Source organism: Orbicella faveolata, unplaced genomic scaffold (assembly GCF_042242905.1).
Source record: "Orbicella faveolata isolate gen_17 unplaced genomic scaffold, um_ofav_v1 contig_1, whole genome shotgun sequence".
Classification (NCBI taxonomy): domain Eukaryota; kingdom Metazoa; phylum Cnidaria; class Anthozoa; order Scleractinia; family Merulinidae; genus Orbicella; species Orbicella faveolata.
The window spans coordinates 7,548,048-7,569,301 of NW_028301536.1; the positions used below are offsets into that span (position 1 = coordinate 7,548,048).

At 38.1% G+C, this 21,254-nt stretch overlaps 1 protein-coding gene across 2 annotated transcripts; it reads right to left on the minus strand.

Moving 5' to 3' along the window:
- Positions 1–2,049: 2,049 nt before the first annotated feature.
- Positions 2,050–20,677, minus strand: LOC110054707 (programmed cell death protein 4-like). Of its 2 annotated transcripts, XM_089287379.1 has the most exons (16): positions 20,485–20,677; positions 19,290–19,558; positions 17,119–17,231; positions 16,453–16,530; positions 16,118–16,153; positions 15,560–15,601; positions 14,019–14,057; positions 11,194–11,272; positions 8,838–8,899; positions 8,310–8,407; positions 6,523–6,637; positions 6,328–6,375; positions 5,379–5,438; positions 4,803–4,913; positions 4,398–4,537; positions 2,050–4,023 (listed from the first exon to the last, which is right to left on the minus strand). In XM_089287379.1, the coding sequence occupies exons 2-16, from the start codon at positions 19,504–19,506 to the stop codon at positions 3,972–3,974; spliced, it is 1,290 nt and encodes a 429-aa protein (XP_089143505.1). In that variant the 5' UTR covers positions 19,507–19,558; positions 20,485–20,677; the 3' UTR covers positions 2,050–3,971. The 2 variants fall into 2 exon arrangements, with proteins under 2 accessions (XP_089143505.1, XP_089143501.1); XM_089287375.1 differs by lacking the exon at positions 20,485–20,677 and having other exon boundaries at positions 19,290–19,753.
- Positions 20,678–21,254: the final 577 nt, after the last annotated feature.

The window sequence follows — 21,254 nt, forward strand, 5'->3', positions numbered from 1 at the left end:
GAGGGCGTTTTTAATGAAACAAATATTCCACTCGCGCTTGTTTGATATATAAACAATAGCCCCCATATGCTGGGATATTTGTCCGCGGACATTATCTGTTCCGAGAAGCGAACAGTTTTCCGCAGCGTAGTACGAGGAAAACTGTGAGCTTTGAGGAACAGATAATGTCCAAGGACAAATATCCGAGCATATTTTCGCGCCAAATGGAGGCTATTGTGTTTATTTATCCGTCAAATATTTTTCGCAACACGAGCGGTTTTGAAAATTGGAGAATATATATATCTTATTGGATGTTTTGGTGTGTAGTATCGTTGTATATTTTTACGAGTTGGGTCGTATTTTGACGAACCCGTAGGGCAAGTCAAAATATAAACAATGAGTAACAATATTAAGCGATTCTACACTCCAAAACATCTAATAAGAGATTTATTAACCAACTGCTGTAGTCAATAAATTTATCAGTGAAAGAGGGAGGGTGTGAGAGTTTTGCGTGCGCGCGCCGACTTGTCCGGCAAACAGGTTTTCTACTGTACAAATAACTGTACAATATCGCATACAGTCGAGGCTCTCTTAACGGACACTCTCGTAAGCGGACAGCTCTACTTACGGCCTCCTTGTTTGAAACCCCGTTTTAACTCCCATACAAACTCTGTATTTTTACATTCTCGTAAGCGGACATTCCCGCAAGCGGCCGCGGACACTTTCAGAGGTTACCACTTAAACTCTTTCTTTGTTTTTGAGGTCCCGTAAGCGGACACCCAAAAGAAAATCCCATTAACAACCTCCGTATCTTGTTTTTATCAATCAACTTCACATCGCCAATCGTCACAATGATTTTACAGCAATTACAGTACCATATTTCAGTGTTTGTTTTGTCGTCATCCACGTCCAAATCCCCATTCTTAGCCTCTTCCAGGCGTTCAGTTAGCAGGGGCGCAGCGCGAAAAACGGCGAGCAAAAAAACAGGGAAGATGCGCGGCGAAGAAAAGCGCTTTCTCTCGCCGCGCTTCTCTCGTATTTTTTCGCTCGCCGTTTTTCGCGCTGCCCCCCTACTGACTGAAAGCCTAGAAGCGGCTACCCAATTCTAGGTCTCATTCCTATGAGGTTAATCCGTTTTAAAATCCCTCTCAAGTTAGTTACAGATTACTCCCAGCTTCAGAAATCCCAGGAAAGTCTAACTGAGAATTAGCCAATCCTGTGACGAGAATAATACTCACGTGGACAGCCCAAGCGGGTTTAAACTGAGTTCACTCTCCACGAAAACATCTACATAACGCGCGTAGTAATATCATGGACGGGAGGACTGGATGCCGTATCTAAAAATAGCTTGAGAAGGATGCACGTGGAGAATCAGTCTGCATGGGGGATTAACCCTGTTATTCTTCATACTCTCTTGGTTTAATGGTGATCACAACTCTGAAGTTTTCCGGAGTTTTAGGGATGGTAATTAAATCGAAGATATGTCCAGAAATGCATGCAGTAACGAAAATGGCAGATTTGACGAAATTATGCTGACAAAGTTGACAGACTTGACGAAACTTAATTGGAAAACCTTGGAAAACTGTGGAAATTTTGTCAAATATGGCAAGTACGAGATTTCGTCAAAATTATCAAATTCGCCAACACGTTACCGCCGTATCTGATGAAATAATTTGCATAATCTGACTTCATAGCGGAAAGTCGCCAAAACCGTCAAATCCGCGAACTTGTTAGACCTTATCTGACAAGATAATTTAACTAAGTGAGTAAATCGACCAAATCTTCTAGTTTTCGCCGGAATGTCAGGTCCTGAATTTGGAGGTTTCGTTTTCAGGACTTTGATATGGTTAATAATATCGGAGTACTCCGTCTGATTTTTAAAAATTGAATAAATTTCACATTCTTTGTTGTTGTAAATGCATTAGATTAAGTAAATGTTTTAAACACGATCTGATCAAGAGAATCTCAGACTTGACAAAGTCGGTCCACCTGGACTTTGTAAAAATGCTGTCCCGACTGGATTAGCCTCGTAAGCTCAACTTGTAGGCAACGTAAAGACAGGCGACACTCGACGAGTTTGAATTTTTTATTTGCTTATAAAGTTCAGTAAGCCAGAGATTCTGTACAATTTTCACATAAGAGAAGGGAGACAAAAAGTTTGAATAAGCAAGGATATGTTCTGGGCTGATTTTCACTGTCAAAAATGAAAATACACACATGGCAAAGAAAAAAATTCAAGAGGGCTTCGATATGTCGCACAGTTCATAGCGCATTTTTTAAAATACCTTTTCCCTTGCTACTTGCACCATGATTTTAGGAGCAAACTATATCAAACTAAGAATACACTAAGAAACCGACAGAAATAGACAACTGTGAGAATCAGCTACGACAACCTGTATCTAAACCAATAAAGATTAAAGAAATTTTCCTCCCTGCACATTTTTTCAAATTACAAATACCCAATTCAAATTCACCTTGTCCAGTTTCAAGTGCTTAGATGCTATCAATACCCATCCTAATTTTCCAAGCCAAAGAAGTTTGGACGTTAATTCGCTATTGCTGACTAAGAACTGCGCAAGCATTAGTAGCAATTCTAGATGTGAAACAGAGTAATTCCCCAAATAAGTTACAACATTTTACCTGCACTGAGGAACCGGTCAAAAAGCATGGGGGTAGGTGGGCAGAGCAGAGAGGGGGTGGGTCATCAGTTTTTGAGCCCTTGGTAAGGGGTGGGTCGTTCAATTTTCAGCTACCCATGGGGGTGGGTCATCCTGTTTTTTTTTTTTAACAGGAATTGGCACACATTTGACACAATCGACAACAGAGGTAACTCCTTTCATTCCCAAAGGACTAAAACTTTTTGAGCTGTGGTTGAAAAAGTACACTTGGCTGGTGTACAAATAGAGATGACAATTTATGTGTTGTAAAATCTGTACAAAAGCTAAGAAGTCTAACGGATTGAGCAAGGAGTCCCAGGGCACATATATTGAAACTACTGCACTCTGCCAACATGCTGGTCTTCAAGAACACCAAATGCCAAACTTGTGTCTACATACTATTTGTCCCTAAGGGCACAGGACACATGTTCATAGATCTGGGACTTGTATTTTTCTGGCTATGTTACTTGCAGGACTCACTACAGCTGTTTTCTAGATGGATCACTGTTCCACGTGTAGCAAGGCTGGAGCCCTAGTGTGGAAGGTTAAAGGTCAAGTTTTCTTAGAGTTTACAGACACGACTTTAAGTTGCAAGAGTAAAGAAAAACAATATTATTTTCAGATGATTTTGTATTATTATTATTATTATTATTATTATCATCATCATTATTATTACGAAATAAATCTAAAATCTAAATAGCACCACAATTTCATACACAAAATGTGATTTTGTTGGATTATGCAACCAAAAATGTCATGTTTTATAGGGGGTGGGTCATGTGTTTTCTAACCACCACATTTTCATATGCTCTGGCTCATCCCCCCTGTACTTTTTGACCAGTCCCTGATGACAAACTAAAAACCTTTATTTACATCACAGTTCTAAACAACAGTACTGCACAATACTAAAGTAAACCCTTCAAAAACCAGTAGTTCTATCATGAGTCATCAACAGTTACTGTTTCAGTAATAGCCAACAGTGATAATTTAGGAACCCAAGCAACTCTGTACACTACTCTCAAATTATATATTTTTTCCAATTTCTTTACAGATTATAAACAGTAACAACAGTCAGATATAATGAAAGCAATGTTAATGTATTGAAAGGGGGGGAGGGAGAGAGAGAGAGAAAGGAAGGGGGAGAGGGGGGAGTAACGACTTTAGAAATCATCACTTGACCCAAGTTTTACCCTTTGTCACACATGCCCAGGAAATACCAGAGTGTACAGATAGATGTGAATCTTATTCAAACCAGAATGTTCTCCCTTTTTGTTAGAGGTTATTAATTATTATGTCTGGCTCATCAATTGCTTTCTGGATTTATAGATAAGCGAGTTACGACTTCACAATCCCTCCATCGCCCTCACTGACAAATCGCTTGCGACCCCTGCAAGTACAAAAGAAACATGTTTAGGAGAAGAGGCCTTTCAAATCTTACCATAAAAGCAACATAATGTGAGAATGCAACAAGGCACTATTAATGTTTTATACTACACAAATAATGCATTTGTTGTGGAAAAATGACCGCATTTCTTGCCCCATCTTCAATAAGATACTCCTATAATAGAATCTTAAAATTTGATATAGAAAAATACATCATGAAGAAAGGAAAGGTGACATTGCTCTACTCAGGACTGTATTGCCCTAGTTAAAATTGTATAAATGGACCGAGGTCTGTTTTATTATCACAGGAATTACACAAGTCAGAGGAATAAACCCTGCAACTGGCTATGAAACTACCGGCTGTATTACCATAAATACCTGGAAGGGACTTTCAAAGTCAAGGAGATTGGAATGATTCCATCACGGGCACACATGTCAGTGAACTTTTCCAAAAGGGTGTGGGCATGTGGAATATCCAGCTGAATGTCGGCAAATGAGTCAAACACACGTTGAAATCCCTGTTAAAAAAAATCAGTTACAAACAGTTTTGAAACACAGCCAAAGTCACAGCACATGCATGCACCATAAGCTGTCATACATGATATAGTCATAGGAAACTTTAACTAGACTCATTAACTGCTTAGTGATGTGTCTCCTTAACCTACCGAAACTGTAAGCAAAAATGAACAACTTTAATACTCAATACAAGAGTGTGGATTGCTTACATGACATTAATTAGGTGCACTCTCAAAAGAATTTGTAAGTTCTCAGTCACCAACTTACGCTTTTAATTTGATCTGGCTTGACAATGTTGGTATTTGAAAAGAACTGCAGAAGATTCTTCATCAGTGTCATCACTCGTTCATGGCCATCTTCCAACATCATGACGATAGCCTGTGAAAAAATTACGATCAAATTAAGCCAGCAGGTAAACAATTAACAGGGAAAATCCTACTGTGAAAAAAAGATTACTGAAGGAAAGGATTTTAAAAAAATGAGCTTGGTGCAACCCAGACGTATTAAATAATAAATACAGGCATTTTACATTTTATAATAACTGGCAGAATTCTCACACACTCATTGGTCAAGAGCTATAAACAATGAGTACATGTCATGAAATGGTTTAACTTGTAATGCAATGCAAAGCAACTTTTGGAAAACTCACACACTTTTTTGGGTAAATTTGTAAGAATTCATTGTTGCCTCTTTTTGAGCAAACAGGAACTGGAGAAATGCAAAATGTCAATTGGGGTTTGGGGCAAATGTCAGATGAATTTATTTTCTTCAAGTAGACAAGAAGAGATTTTTCAAACTGCTATGCATACAATATATTGAGCTTAGAGCTAACTTATAATATACCTCATAGACCAGTTCATGATAGAAATGTGGAACTTCCAGCTCCTGGACACAGCGACTAGCCTAAGAAGAAATAAGGCAATTAACAGCCAGTTTTAATGAATCCTTCTACTAGTGATAAACAAGATAGAGAACTTAAATGGGTAAACTATTTGTTCAAGTAAAGTCCGCTGCACACTAGCTGATTTTTTGTCGATTGACAAAAAATCTTGACTTGTTGGCTAGTGTGCCATGAATTTAGACAAGTCTGCGACAAGATCAGGGCTTGTCAGGTGATATCTGACAGTGCTAGATTTCAAAACGTCTTGTCGGGCCTTGTTGGCCAGTGTGCGGTGGACCAAGACAATTTGTCAGGGCTCGCGCGCACCTCAACCAATTAGGAAATGTCACAAGAGTCATGTGAGTGGAATAGGCACCATCTTGATTTTGGACGACTCGGCCCCAAGTCTCAACGCAGTTAGTCCTGACAAAAAATCAGCTAGTGTGCGACAAGCTGATGGCCCGACAAATTTTAACCTGATTTGACCCCAACAAAAAAATTGCAGTTCTACGACAAAAAATTGGCTAGTGTGCGGCAGCCTTAACACGCATGTGTGACTATACAGTATATTCTGTCAAATGCTGCAAAACCTGTTGATTGCATCGTGACACATTACATAGCAAGTTTCCAGAATTAAATTGAAATATGTAAATTAAGTTTATTTAGGTTTTTAAACTGGAAAGCAAGCCACTCTAATGCCTGCATTCATGCTAATATTCTTATCTGTCAATAAAACAGTTAAAAGGTTACAAACTCTGACTGGAAGAGTCTACAAAGATCTACTCATAGGATAAAACAAGTTTGATACGGCAAACAATTCTGGTATTCAGATCTTTGTGGTGAGAACTTGGACGGCACTAATTACCTGATAGGATTTAGAAAAGGTAAAATACACATTTTAAGGTGACTCACTTCTTCAATATCTTCCGAATTCAGGTATTCTTTGAGCAACAAGATCATCTGAAAAACAAGAGTTATACATATTATGTCATCACTATATTGCCAATAACTTAAATGTGGCATCACTGCAGATTTACATTGGAAGTAACTTCATTTTCAGATGTTCCATGTTCATTTGTGGCCAACCTCATGTCCTTTGAAACTCACCTTTTTGACAAGATGTTTGACTGGGCGGCGACCTCCAGCCACACCCCACACACTGTCCAAACGCACCATTCCATGTTTCATTCTCAGCAGCAGATCAGCTTCATTCAAAGCTTTGCTGTTTTAAACAAATATCAGTTAAGTAGTTTATGCTCAAAAACTTAAGCACAAATAATTATATTTGAGCAATTTAACATTGCATGTGTGGTTCCAGAAAATATCCATACCCCCAAAGGAGGGTCATGGAAATTCCGAGGGGTAGGGGTGTCTGACATAAGTAAATTTCCAAAGGGGAGGAGGACTACTCAAAGAGCTTTCTTTCCAGTGGGTGTGAAATGTGATTGAATGAACACTATTGTACTTTCCCAACTGATTCAGGTAACCAAACCAACAGAAATGTTCCATCCGTTGAAGTAAGTGTTTGATTCTTTGTCATATATTTTCCATTTTTCTTCCAACGTTGTACAACAGACGGGAATCCTGAGCATTGTGTTTATAGGATGTGAAGTCGAAAAAAATGCCGACAAAGAGGTGCAGCAATACATGAACAATGAAGGTGATATTTTTTACTTTGAAGATCGTGCTGTATTTAGATTAAACGTAGCTCAGATGCTTTTTCCAGCATTAATCATGCCGTCAATTAAATGAGATTCGTTCTTTGGGCCGTTCTTTGTTTATTTCGTTTGATACTCGTACAAAATTATTCCCCATTTCAGACCTGCCGTAACTAGGTTATCACATATTTTCATCGTTATCCGTGTAGTTAATAGTTTGCTAAGTGAGCAAGTCAATTCAAAGCCATTTATCTTGAACTGTATGTAACTGGTGACAGCGAGGAGTGTTGGAGTGGTAGCCAAGATTTCATTCGGTCATTTATAGAATGACTGAACAATGCATGTTTCACGTATGAAATTTGTGACAAATTAAAACAAAACTAAGGCATAAAATGATTTTACTATCATTTACAAACTACAGAGACAAAGCGTATGACTTAATCGATGTATTCCTTTGGTGAAAGGAACAATAAAGCGACATTTGAGACAGCTGTTTTGAAAAAAATGTTGCGTGACGACTTTACCGCATGTGTAAAGTAATTTGATATGTTGTGTTGACCATGCATAAATTAAAACTTTGACTGGGTTATTTGAACAAGTTTTATGTATGTTTCGAGATTCTTGACATTATGAAAACTTCTTTTAATGAAGAAAAAGTCGGCTGCTATGCCATTTGGGAGTGAAGCGCTTCTAAGTCAGTTGTTTATTAGTTCAAACATTTTAACATGACATGAAGGAACAAGCCGCGTCTGCAGTCTACCGTGAAAAAGTATGTCTTCATCTACAAGGTAACTATAAACAACTGCGGCTGAATTTTATTACATTTAATGAGTTAAGTCTTGTTGTTTATGGTATGGAATTTCTGAGGGGTAGGGGGGGGCCCCTAAGTAGAAAAATCATGGAAATTCCAGGGGGTGGGGGGTCATACTGGAAAAACCCTCTGTGGGGGGTATGGATATTTTCTGGATCCACACAATAAGTATTGCCAGAATGACAAACACTTTCCTGTGGACACAAATCTTCTTTTTTTTTTTCAAATTTCAAGCTGTAGAAAACATCACACTTTTACAAGAATGGTCTTAAAATTAGCACCCTTTATTAATGTTTTCATGCTCTTTCAATTCCTGGCACCTGGTCTGTATTACCTGCAACTACTTAAATATGATTGACAATATCACGTGACAGGGCCGCATGCAATCATTAGACTATTATATAAGATGTCTTCAGATTACTTACCCTTGATTAGAACCTGAAGGAGTGTCTCCTAGATTGGTGACAAATGCTGGTGGCAAACAATCATCAGCAATGGCACGGGCAATGAATTTTCCCACCATCTATATTCAGCATTGGATGTCAAAACAAACAGATCACTTTTAGTGTTAAACCATAAGCCTGCATATCCTATGAAGTACCAAAGCCACATTTTAGTGTGCTTGCATTAGCCCTAAAAAGCCCCATTGGGGGTCAGTGGTTGATAAAGATATTATTTTGTATACATTCATTTTAGGCTTTTCACATGTTTTCTTTCTGATCTACTGGTCAAAAAGTATTTTATGTCACTAAACATGGCATCTGAGTTTAATTTGAATGCATTCAGTTTTTAAAAGGAAAGGGACTTATAATATCTGGACAATGCAGTTGAATAAAATCAATATTTGATGGCTATTATGTAACACACACAAATGGTTTGTCTGTTGTTGCCATACATGAATGTGTAACTCTAGAAATATCTGCATACAAGATTACAGCAACAAGGCATATCACCTCAGGAGCATCTGGGGTATCCAGACAAAGGTCATCAAGGTCATCTAACAGCTGCTGAAATCCTGCAAAGCAGAATACTCTTCAGCTCTCTAATAACATTGAAATTCTTATTAATCATATTGAAGTCTTCATCTAATCAAATAAATCATGCAAAAGACAAGACTTGTACAGTGCAGAAGCATTCTGTTTCAATCTGGTACAAAAGCACAGCTGTGCTCTGAATCAATTCTTTAGTTACAAGCTGATTAAAGCACATAAAAGGCTATGAGGGTTCAGAATTACATGTATTAGGTATCGTGGTAGGTGAATTTTTACGAAAAATGCAAAAAATCTTTGTTTTGCTGTTCAAACTGAGAAGACTGAGATAAATATTTTGCAAAACGAATGGGAAAAAAAGCTTTCCTACTTTTTAAGATAGAGAGAGAAAAACTATTTTGGAATCTCATTAACCCCTTACGGTACATTGACACCTCTAAATAAAATTCACCACGGTTAGTCACAAGTAAAGTGAATTGCAGTGTGATATTTCATTTGTGCAAGCGAACTATTCTTGATCTGGTTCTTTCATCGCAAGCATCAGGACAAAAACAGAAGAAAACTTCTTGCCTATTTCTGTCTTCGAAAAAGCCAAAGAGAGGGGTGGTGAATGGTCCTTCAAAAACTCTGGGTCTCGTAAAATTTTGGTTGAATTTCACAGGTCTCGCAGTTTTTTAGCAGTTATGTGTGTCTCACAGTCTCAATTTTTCTACGAAGCTGTCTTGGAGTCTCGATTTTTCACAAGGCTAATGGTCTCAAAGTCCCAATTTGTCCCTTTATCTGTTTTTATTAATGACGTCTTCCGGCTTCACTTGATATTGAATTTCAATGAAGCAACTTACATATTTTCTGAGAAAAAGTTAATCTTAACTTCTCCTAAATTGTCTTAATTCCACAAAAAGGTACAAAACCTACCACAACATCCATTTTGGTGCCAGAAAAACAGTTATTTTTCTCTGGGATATCATAACATAGTGTGTTATAATCGAATTTCCAGTTCCAGTCAGTTCCAAGAAGCTGGCTTAAGGCTGTACAAGCTCATTCTAGCTCTCAACTAAATCTGGGGCTTGAATTTTAAGAGTCTGAACGTCTCACACTCGCACTCAAAGCACTTTGAAGTCTCGGTCTCACAATCTAAAAAGTGAAAATGTCTCGGGCTCGCAAAGAAAAACGCTTGTCTCGCCATCTCACAAAGTCTCACATTTACCATTCGCCACCCTTAAAGAGGTAAAAATCTGGTGGACCCCACAGGTTCAGCATTGAACAAGATCTTTGGCTCTGAGAGCCCGTGGGTCGCACTGTAACCAAGAAGAATGGTTGAAGGAACTCGAGGACAGTAGTCCCACCAATGAAGCTGAAGAACAAACTACAACAACTTCCACAACAAGAGAGTCAAGGGCAGATGTAGACCTCGAGATTTCCTCTTTTGGCTTCAGGAGGCATGGTTTCAAAAAATATCAGGAGAACAAAGAAGCCTAACCTTGAGCAACATAATACTGATGCCGCTGATGAAATCTTCTAAGTAAAAAAACATAATGGCACTTTAAATACAAACATGTATAAAGCTCTTGGTAGTTTGTCATACCTCAATCAATTTCACTGCGACTGGTTTCCGGGCCAGAATTGTAGAGGTCTGTTTATTTTAAGTTGTCATAAGCCATTGTTGTGGTAAACTGACCCACGCTGACATCTGTCAGTGTGGAGGGGGTTTTTAAGACCTAATCATACCAATCTCATAAAAGGTTTTTCGTCTTTTTCTTTATAAAATAAAACTGCATATAAGGATGAACATCTGTAGTTCGTTTACATGCATCTTCCGACAGAATTGGCTAAAAATTGGCAGGTATGCTCCACAATACCTCTTTCAAAAAAGGGTGTCGGGCTTTGTTTAATTTCACTTCCGTTTCAAAGTTATGGCCTCTTTAGTAGAAGGAAATGTCCACATTGAGAACATAAAACTTTAGGAGGCTTTAGAAAAAAAAAATTAAATGACACCTGGAAAATTGCCGACACCTTTTTTGAGGGTGATGTGTGAGAAAACATTTCCAATGTTAATCGCGCTGCTCCGATAATTCACGTGTGGAAGCGAACCAGTTTAAGCGAAGCAGTGTTTCTGGGTATCTCTTTTAATATCACTGCGACAATAACGTTTTTAGAAAATTACAAAGATATGATTGTATTCAAAAACTATTAAGTTTTCAGAAAATATATAGGTTGATGAGGTTTTCTTTCAAAGCGCCAGCATAAGAGCACAATTTCCAAACCCTGTCAAGCTACCTACCATGATACACTTCAGAGTATGGTGTTAGTCAGAACATACCTTGAGCTATGTCATGTTGAGTAAGGTGCCTGCCATACAAGTCTGAGATCAGGATTGATGCCATCTCTCTCTGAGTTGCCTGTGAAAACAAATAGAAAGAATTAAAGAAGCCCCCATCGTAAGGACGGTGCCTACTAAATACAAAGGTTTTTGCGCCAGGTTAGGACCACGCAGAAAAAGTAGATCTTTGCAAGGGTTACTGGAATCCCCGATGAAAAATTGGGGTAGCCATGCATTTTTTCGAGTTAATTAGCCTTGAATCTCAACAAAAATGCTGACATCAGCATTTTTCTGAAAAAAGAAGGAAAGGATATTTCGTTACAGATTTCCTTAGAATTCGCCTTTACAGACAGAATAGCAAACAAATTTATAAAGATCTTAAAACTACATGGTAAATGGTAACATAGAAACCATTTTTGGTATGTTTTTAATAACAAAATCCTTGCAACGGTGCTTTTAGGGTCTCTGACAGCCTTCCTCTGGTTCAGCTAAAAGACAGTCTAAATACCTTTTGCTCACAACCAGAAACTAATCACGTGTTGACTAGGCTTGCCACTTCCATTTCATAACATAAAATGTAGGGGTAGCCACGCGTTTTTTAAAGTTATTGATCTTTTTTGAAAACTTTTACGGTGTCCGTGACATCTTTTCCTGTCACCTCCCTAGTATGTAAAACATTTGCGTATCACGAACTTGTTTTACGCACGCACTACGCCATCTGCTGGTACATGTTTACAGTTGGATTTCAGTATAATTTTCCACAGATAACAGCTAGTTTTTCAGCTGGAAGATGTTAGCAGTTAGTGGTTAGCAATATGCTGCTATTCTGGTGTTCCTGGTTTAAGGTATCATGGTGGGTGGATTTTTACGAAAAATGCGAAAAATCTTTTTCTGGCTGTTCAAATTGAGAAGACTGAGATAAATATTTTGCAAAAAGAATGGGGGAAAGGGATTTTTTACTTTTTAAGTTAAAGCAAAGAAACTATTTTTGAATATTATTAACCTCTTACAGCGCGTTGACACCTCTAATTAAATTCACCGCCAGTTGTGACAAGTAACGCGAATTACGGTGTGATATTTCATTTGTGCACGTAAACTGCTCTTGATCTGGTTGTTTCATCGCAAGTTGGCTTTCGTTCTTGTCAAATTTTCTTTATGTCAGGGTAAAAAATTCTTGCCCCTTTTTGTCTTTGAAGAGGCCGAAGAGGCGAAAATCTGGTGGAACCCACAGGTTCAGCGTCGAACAAGATCTTTGGCTCTGAGCAACCATGGGTTGCACTGTAACCAAGAAGAATGGTTGAAGGAACTCGAGGACACTAGTCCCGCCAATGAAGCTAAAGGACAAAATACAACAAGTGCTAGTCGAACAAAATTGTTGTAGAACAGACAAGATTCCACAACTTCCACAATGAGAGAGTGAAGCGTAGATGCAGATGTTGACAATGTAGATCTCAAGATTTCCTCTTTTTAATGCTTTTTGGCATCACAAGGCATGGTTTCAAAAAATGTCTGGAGAACGAAGGAACCTAAACTTAAGCAACATAACACCAATGCCGCCAACGAAATCTTTTAAGTAAAAGATCACGGCAGTTTAACTTGTAGTTTGTCCCTTCTCGGACGACTTCACTGCGACGCGGGTTTCTGCGCCAGAATATTAGTCGTCTGTTTATTTCAAGTTGTCATAATCCATTGTTGTGGTAAACTGACCCATGCCGACATCTGTCAGTGTGGAGGGGATTTTTAACACCTATTCATACAAATCTCATGAAAGGTTTTTCGTGTTTTTCTCGATAAAATAAAACTGCATATAAGGATGAACATTTTTAGTTTGTTTACGCGTGTCTTCCGATGGAATTGGCTGAAAATGGGCAGGTATGTTCTAGGATACCTCCTTCGAAAAACCGTGTCGGGCTTTGTTTAATTTCGCTTCCGTTTCAAAGTTATGGCCTTTTTTGTAGAAGGAAACGTCCGCATTAAAAATATCAAAGTTTAGGAGGGTGTAGAAAAAAAAACCAAATCACATCTAGAAAATCGCAGACACGATTTTGAGGGTGATGTGTGAGAAAACAATTCCAATGTAAATCGCGCTGCTCCGATAATTCACGCACGGAAGCGAACCAGTTTAAGCGAAGCAGTATTTCTGGCTATTTCTTTTAATATCACTTCGACAATAACTTTTTAGAAAATTTCAAAGATATGATTGTATTCTATAACTATTAAGCTTTCAGAAAATGTATAGGTTGATGGGGTTTTCTTTCAAAGCGCCAGCGTAAGAGCGCGATTTCCAAACACTGTCAATCCACCTACCATGATACCTTAAGTACAGGTTCATTAAACTTGATTTGGTCACAGTGGGAAAATTTTGCTTTCATTTTAGTCGTGTACTTGGTAGCGTAGTTGATTGCGTCAGTGTCAACCCCAGCGCGCGTGTGGCGCTTAAACCTGCCTTGCGTGATGCACAAAACATGTGTGCACTAACAAAAGTAGGCACCATCCTTAAGTGTGACAAACCCATGCAATCACTGCTCTGATCAATCTGACTTAAAAAATCTGGATTTAATTAAAGATATACATCCATAGTCTTCATATTCCAATATGTTTTGGAGTATCATTATAATTGCAAACATTTGCTGCTCAAACTACAGTAGTAAAGGTGGAAGTCTTTGTTCTAATTCTTCTGCAAGGTGCTTTAGTCTCCATTGTCTGAGTAAAAAAGATGGTATTTATCTCACTTAATGCATGATTATCACAGGTCTTCGTCAATATTAGGATGGTTAAAATAAGGCTGAAATGTAAAATTTCAATCAATTATCCAGCTCACTTACTTTTTTCTCTAATGCAAGAGAAACTGCCAAGGCAGGAACCTGTAAATGAAAAAAGTCATTTGTCAAAACACATTTGAGATAAGGCACCTCCTGCAGAGTCGAATATTGATTATACTAACAAAGAAGCAAGGAGTCCATATGAATGCAGGATTCATTATAATTTGCTGTAAATTCTGATGAAGTGGAATTCTGATGAGACATGACCTCAAGAATACTTATTGTTTACCACATAATTGGAGATTGATGGAAACTTAATTTTGACAATACTAGCCACCTCAGTAAGTGGCTTCTCTGACCCCATTAATGACTGGGCTAATTTCTATCCCTACTTTAGTGTCAGGAGTCTAAACATTCAAATTTCATGTTTCCTCCTACCAATCCTCCTGATTGAACCAGATTTAGTTTTAACTATTGAAGTTTCAACCAATGGAGTAATGCCTCATTCTCCTAATTTAGGCCTTAGAAATATTATGCTTTTTTTGGAAAAAATGGGAAGGGGGGGGGGGTAAATTCAATTTGATTACATGACTGAGGACTTCAAAGAGAGCCTAATTGTATTTAACAAATACAGTCATTTATTTTTTTCTCAAGCATCTGAGTGGGCCGGATTCCTATATCCTCGAATTTGATTGGCTAATCATACGCACGTGACCGGCCCAGCTTTTTACGATATGGCCCAGTCAGGATTTTTTCTTTGCAGCCTAAATTTCGCTCCTAAAAGTTGGCGGTAATCGTCAATGTTTTGCCTTTTTTACACGTCCATTGACGATTAGTCAACGCAAGTTTATCTCTGTTCACTTTAAAATGGCACGGAAAGTCACTGTAAGTAAATTCAATTGAGTGTTTTGAAGTTGTGAGGGTTTGTTTGGTTGTTTGTAGCTTGGTACTGTAATGGCGCGTAATCCTGTGTTTCTCTCGCCATACAATTTGAGTCAATTTCAGTCGAGTTTACCTCTCTGATCGTTGCTGTATTTAGGAGAATTTCTGTGGAATACACTTAATGAATTTCCTCGCTTTCTGCTATTCAATTTACGGTAGAAAAGTCTGATTTCAAGTGATTTTAAAAGCAACAACTGACAGAAATTGTTTTTGTAGTAAAGCTTCAAACTGCGCAGGAAATTTCACACCACAAAAACAATTTTGGAGAACTTACCTGGTGAAATAAATGCAACTAACACAAAGTAGTTTGAAAAAAATCTGTTTTTTAATACATCTTTCTTCGTCTACTATCTGAGTTACTCGCTTGTTGCCGAGATTTTTTACAAATCGTTAGTAGACGGCGCGCGAGCTGATTCAATGATAAGAGTTGCGTAAACAAACCCATTTGTAATCTGTAAAACCAATTTACTGCAGGGAGAAAAAAAATAAACATGTTATTTGCTGGCTTACGGTCAGTCTGTACGGTGAAAACTGTGACCTTGGGCTTGAAAATGCCTGCGGCCTCGGGCAGCATTTTCAAGACCTCAGTCACAGTTTTTCACCACACGGACTGACTGTAAGCCAGCAAATAACATATATATATATTTAAAGTAGTCACTTACCTTATATTTCCTTGAAGAGATGTTAAGTTCTGCTAAAGAGAGCTAGGTTTGAAAAAAGATATAAGATCAATGATGGGTGAACTTGTTTAATTTTTATGCTTTGAAAAACCTTTTACCTTGCTTTAACTGTCTCAGGTGAGGTTTTTTTTTTCTTTTTCCTTTTTTTGCGGGGTGGGGGGGAGAAGCCATAATTAAACACATTAAAAATTCTGTATATCAAAGCACCAAATTAAATGCATTCTGCCAAAGATGCCTCACAAATCCACAATATTATCTCTCTAGAGTACTTCTGTATCCTTTAGGTGACAGCTCAGGCAAAAAAGCACTTAGCTAATCAATCCTGGCTATGGTTTATTTCATCTACGAGTCTGGCTTAAGTACCAAACTATACATCACATAATTTTTGTTGTTTAAACTTTTTCTCCTCACTACACTTTGGCTACAACAAAGTAAAATCAGAACAATCTAGTGATCAAATGGCTGATACTACTCAAGTCTAGCAAGACCCTAATATACCAGTATTGCAAAATAGTTTCTTCTTTGCTACACACAACTCACCACAACATCCTCTGTCTCCCCATGTTCAAAGTATTCCTGAAAATGAAAACAAATATAAAATATCATGTATTTGCAAACAAACATAATTTCCGAGGTTATTGGTTAGTAATTAAGTTGTCACCCCAACCTTTTTAGGCACAAGATGTCACTTTAGGCAGTAACTTTTTAAAATTACTCCCTCAAACAGTCAAAAATTGTTTGGATATCATTATGGAAGTGAAATGATACACTTTTTTCTTACAAGCTGTTGATAAGTCATGATTATATCAACTAGTGCACGTTAGCTCCTGATCATGGGAGATACCTGTGGAAACATCTTAATAACACTTGTTCACCTGTACAATAGGTGTGATGTTTGTGCTAAACTCTTCCTCAGTCAGCTCTGGTTTACATTCCTCTATTGCAAAAGGCTCCTAAGAAATTAATTTCAGATTACACAATAGCACACAACCAGAGTCTAACATTATTCAAAAACTACCTATAGATTGACACTTGAGAAGAAGAATGTTGACACCTTAAACTTGGCGTACATAAATGAGTGAACAAGTTCCAGTGTTGTTGGACAATAAATTGTTGAAATCGCAAACACAGATGGACATCCAGGGCATGGTTATTTGTTAATTTACACAATAAAGGTCATGCCAACTGTGAGAACACAGTATGATCACTTCATTCTGCCCTGATCGTAGGGATGGGCTCTGGCAAGTAATGTGCCAACAAATTTGTCAGTTCTGCTTTTCAATAACTATTTCATATGACAGTGACTTCAAAGTTAAGAAGTTACCATTAACCAGCACATAATGAACTCAGTCTGGTGATCAGCTAATGCTGAGATCCTGGGAAATTCATTTTAAACAACCAGCATTGGTTTTGTTATCCTTGGTAGTACATATTTGTTTCTAACATGCAAAGTTCTGGTTATAGCACAAAAAAAATAATCTCATGGCTTGCTCTTGTAATTTATATTATGATTACTGTTATTATTCAGGTGTAACTCTCACATCTTCATCTTCCTCCGATTCATAGTTCGGATCATGCTGGTCTCTGATCTTTAAATCTTCTTCATTCAACACTTCACCAATGGCTCCCCAGGTACCCTTTCCTCCAGCTCCACCTGAAATTTAATTGTGATTAGTCTCCTGATCTATGTACATGGCAATAATTGCAAACGTTAAGTGCTCCAGTCTTATAATTTGTAAACCTAAAATTTCCAGCCTAAGTTTTAAACCTACCACTTGTGGATGATTTTCTAAATTAACAGAACTATATTTAGACTTAATTTACAATTATCGTCAATCAGCTAACTGGATCAGAATAAATTCACAAATTATAAAGGGGCTGCGCTGGATCTCTCACAGTCCAGTGTTTAGCTAACAAAGCTGCCAAGCACCTCTACAGTCTCAATCAGAGGTAGAAATGTTCACAAACAGCAGTTAGGGCATGAACTATTTCAGTGTACAATACTGTGCATAATTTGTTTCATTTGCACTTTCCAAGAGGTGTTTATGAATATTTTATTTCACTGATCCATGAACAAATGCATCTTTTGTCTTGTTTATCCTCCCATTTTGGTTAACTTGAAACTGGACTATGTTTAGTGAAACACTGATGATGTAGTTGAGAGTTGACATGCACTCATATCAGGATGTACTGTCTTCAGGACCAGTCCAGTAAAAGGGTATGCAAAACAATTTTTGTGTTATTGTACAATACTTTCTGGAAAAACATTTGCATACCAGTAAAACCTGAGGGCAATTATAATGTAACTGATGTTTTATTTTCAAATGAAGAGATATTCTCTTCTGCAGAAAATTTATTAAACTATGTCTTAACGTTCAGGATATTTCATAATCTTTGCTACAATGGGAATCTAAATTCAATGGTTTTCTGCAGAGCTCGATTTACAGCATGCTTTGTTCGAAAAATACGTGCAAAACCACAGCTATAGAAAAATTATTAAACTAGGTTTTGTTTACCATTGTTTTCTGAGTCTACACCCATTCAATAATTACTCAGAATCTGTATTTAGATGTCTATACACACATTCAATAATTACTCAGATTCTGTATTTAGATGTACTTCTCTCAAAGTGCATGTTCAGTCAATGAAAAAAATTATTTCTTACTTCAAACAAATTACAGAGCTGTTTTTCACTTTGATTCACCTTAAAAGTTCGGTTGCAAACCAAAAGGAACAGTCCAGTCCGACTGGCATCAGCTCACTAAAGGCTAGCTATTGTATATATACAGCTGGACTTCAAGTCATAAAGATTTTTCACCCCAGCGGATAACAACGTAAAGGTCTTTCTGTATTAAACGCTTCGCCATTCGTGCATCCCTTGGAAATTGCAATCAAATTAGCAATAAAACAAATCGGTCAAGGTTTGTTTACATTTCCGACAGAAATGCAATCTCTCAGTTGAAATGTAAACCCGTGAACTTGTAACGAACAACTTCTCGAGTCACTCCGCATGAAAAGCTTATTGAAATCGCTAAAAAAAGATTATTCGCTAGCAAAACAGTCATTCAAATCTTACACGTGAGTACGTACGAAGAGTACACAATATATTTGTACTCTTCGATAAATTTTCCATGCAAGTGTGCATGCATGGAAACACTATTTCGAAATTCTAGCTTGGAAAAACTTCGAAGTTCTGGTCCTTTTAATTTGAAAAACAAACACGGAAATTTTACGCACATCACACTGAAGGATTATAACTCCTTTACATAAAAGATGTTGAAAACACAGTATTGTACATGTACGTAGATGCTTTGTACTAAATTTGCATCGTCCAAGGTTTTGTCATCTTGAACGTGCAAGGGCAAATGCACGAAGGACTAGAAAATGGCGAACGCGGGCCCTGGATAAGGCACGACTCACTTTTAGGCTAGAATTGTTGGTGACAAAAGAGGAAATGCAATTTTTCAAGTCAGAGTAAATTCACTGCTCACGTCGGCCGCGTGGCAGGGCTTCAGATCTAGATCAACCGCACTATATGCAATATTCATGAACCGAGACATGTTTTGATACGAAACCATAGCTCGTTTAAAGGTCCGAAATTTAAGTCAAATGCAAGTACAACTGCACGACAAAATGCCAGTCGAACAACAACGCAATACCATATAAAGAGATATCCGAGCACCTTGCAAAAGACATGGCTAAACTTGCTCACCTTTCTTCGGTAAACCACGGCGTCCGCTACGAGATTTTCTGTCGTGATGTTTGTCTTTCGTGGCTTTCACGAACAACGATTCCTCGCCATTTTGCGCCCCGTTAACACCATTCTTTAGGCTCGTATGAACAGCTTCCACTACTACCCGTTTTTCGTTCTTCGGTGGAACCTCTTTGACGTCTTCAACCGCAGAGGTGGACTTGCTTCGAACTCGCATCTTCTTCGTTGATGCAGTTGGAAATGTGGTTGCAGGGACGGAGGAAGGGGAACTGGCCATTTTCACCGTTCCAGAGCGAGAGAGAAAAAGTTTAGCATAGAACGCTTTGCAGAAAAGCCTTGCTGGCAATCCCTGCTAGCCCGGGCCCCGAGAAACAAAATTGAACAAGCAAAGCTTTGAAATACAGTAAGACAAACCAGTGTGAAGGAGATTATTTCTGATTCTGGAAAGTTTGTTGTTTTTGTCGCAGCGGAGTCAGGTGACATTGCGCTCGCCTTCTGATTGGCAATTCAATAATAAAGAGGGTGGGGGAAGGGGTTTGGTTGCCATTGTTTTATCTGGGGAGGAGTGGGGCATTGAATGTCTCATAAGCGATTTGAGAGAGAGAGAAAAAAATAATCAAGGCAAGTCCTATTAGACTTTAGACATTAGACTTAACACATATCTTCGAGATAATTGCTTAATAACGTTGCACGTTTTTCTTGTATTTTTTTTTCAGAAATGGTTAGAGTTCAAAATCCAAACCAAGTACACTTGAAAAACTCTCCCCACTCACAAAAATAATTTTTTAGAGTTAAAAATCCAAAGCAAGTACATTTATAAAGCTCGCCCTGCCCTCACAAAAAATAATAATAATTTAGAAAAAGCAAACACATTACACGATCGCGATCGACTGCTAGCTGTCACGCATCAAACATGTTTGAAGTTGTCACGCAGTGCATGCGGGCGTGGTTTTGTTTTGCCACGTTTTGATGTACGTGCTTCCACTCAACCGCAAAACAATAACAAAGCCAACCAACGGTAAAAATAATAAACGGAATCTATAGAATATAAAACCACGACGAACTGGTAAAACCCACATTGGATATCTGTTTTACGAGTATTCTAAGCATAAAGTAGCAAGTCCTATATTGTCCCAAACGGGTCTACGGGATCGATATTGAATTTCGCCAAAAGTACGGCACTGTATGTACTCACCAATTTAATCTCGCAGCCCTCTGAATCCTTCTCAGGAGAAACCGAGTTGGCTTGATCGATCAGGTCTGAAAAACCTCACCACACGAGCTGTGAAAATGCCAGTAAGATTTTGCAGAAAAAAATTTACAATTATTACCTTGTTTAATATTTTCCCCGTACAACGCCTCAAGCGATATAAATATATGGACAAAACAGTGGAAATTGAACCGAAGTCAATCACAGGAAATTGTAAACATTACACACCCCGTGCTCTCATTGGACAAATTCCTATCCTTTATTGTTTGACTATTTCATCAGAATAGTCACGTGTCCCACGAAGCGACTCGCAATTGATAAAAGGTCACGTCTCGCATTGTTGTTCTCAACTGAACGCTGTACGACTGCGAAAGATGGTAAAAAAAATGAAAAATTTTCTTTCGATATACATACCGCGAGATTTTAGAGGGCATTTATTCATATTTCGTCTAAATGCCTCTTTGGAATTGTCTTTTCTTTTCAGCTCAGTGAGTGGTGGTCAGTGGTCACCCGCTTCTGGTACGTGACAATTAGCACTCGTTTACACGCATGAAATGTTTCGCGTGCGCGTTACCACGCGTAAGATGCACTCAGATGATGCAATGTCAGCCAAGGGCAACCACATGTTAAAAGAAATAGTTTGTTTGCAAATTTTTTTCTATTTGGAAGCCGGTTAAACAGGCAAAGGTAAACTGAATGATGTAACGTTGAAAGATCACAAAGGCGAAAACGAGAGCAAGGTCGGCAGTATTTTC

What these genes read in the sequence shown, in the direction of transcription:
- LOC110054707 (XM_089287375.1), bottom strand. Translation starts at nt 19,566, where the DNA reads ATGGCCAGTTCCCCTTCCTCCGTCCCTGCAACCACATTTCCAACTGCA. An exon ending in CCTTCAGGTTCTAATCAAGG is followed by an intron (nt 6,638 to 8,309) that starts GTAAGTAATCTG and finishes TGTTTAAAACAG; the next exon opens with CAAAGCTTTGAATGAAGCTG. An exon ending in TCAAACATCTTGTCAAAAAG is followed by an intron (nt 6,376 to 6,522) that starts GTGAGTTTCAAA and finishes CTTGTTTTTCAG; the next exon opens with ATGATCTTGTTGCTCAAAGA.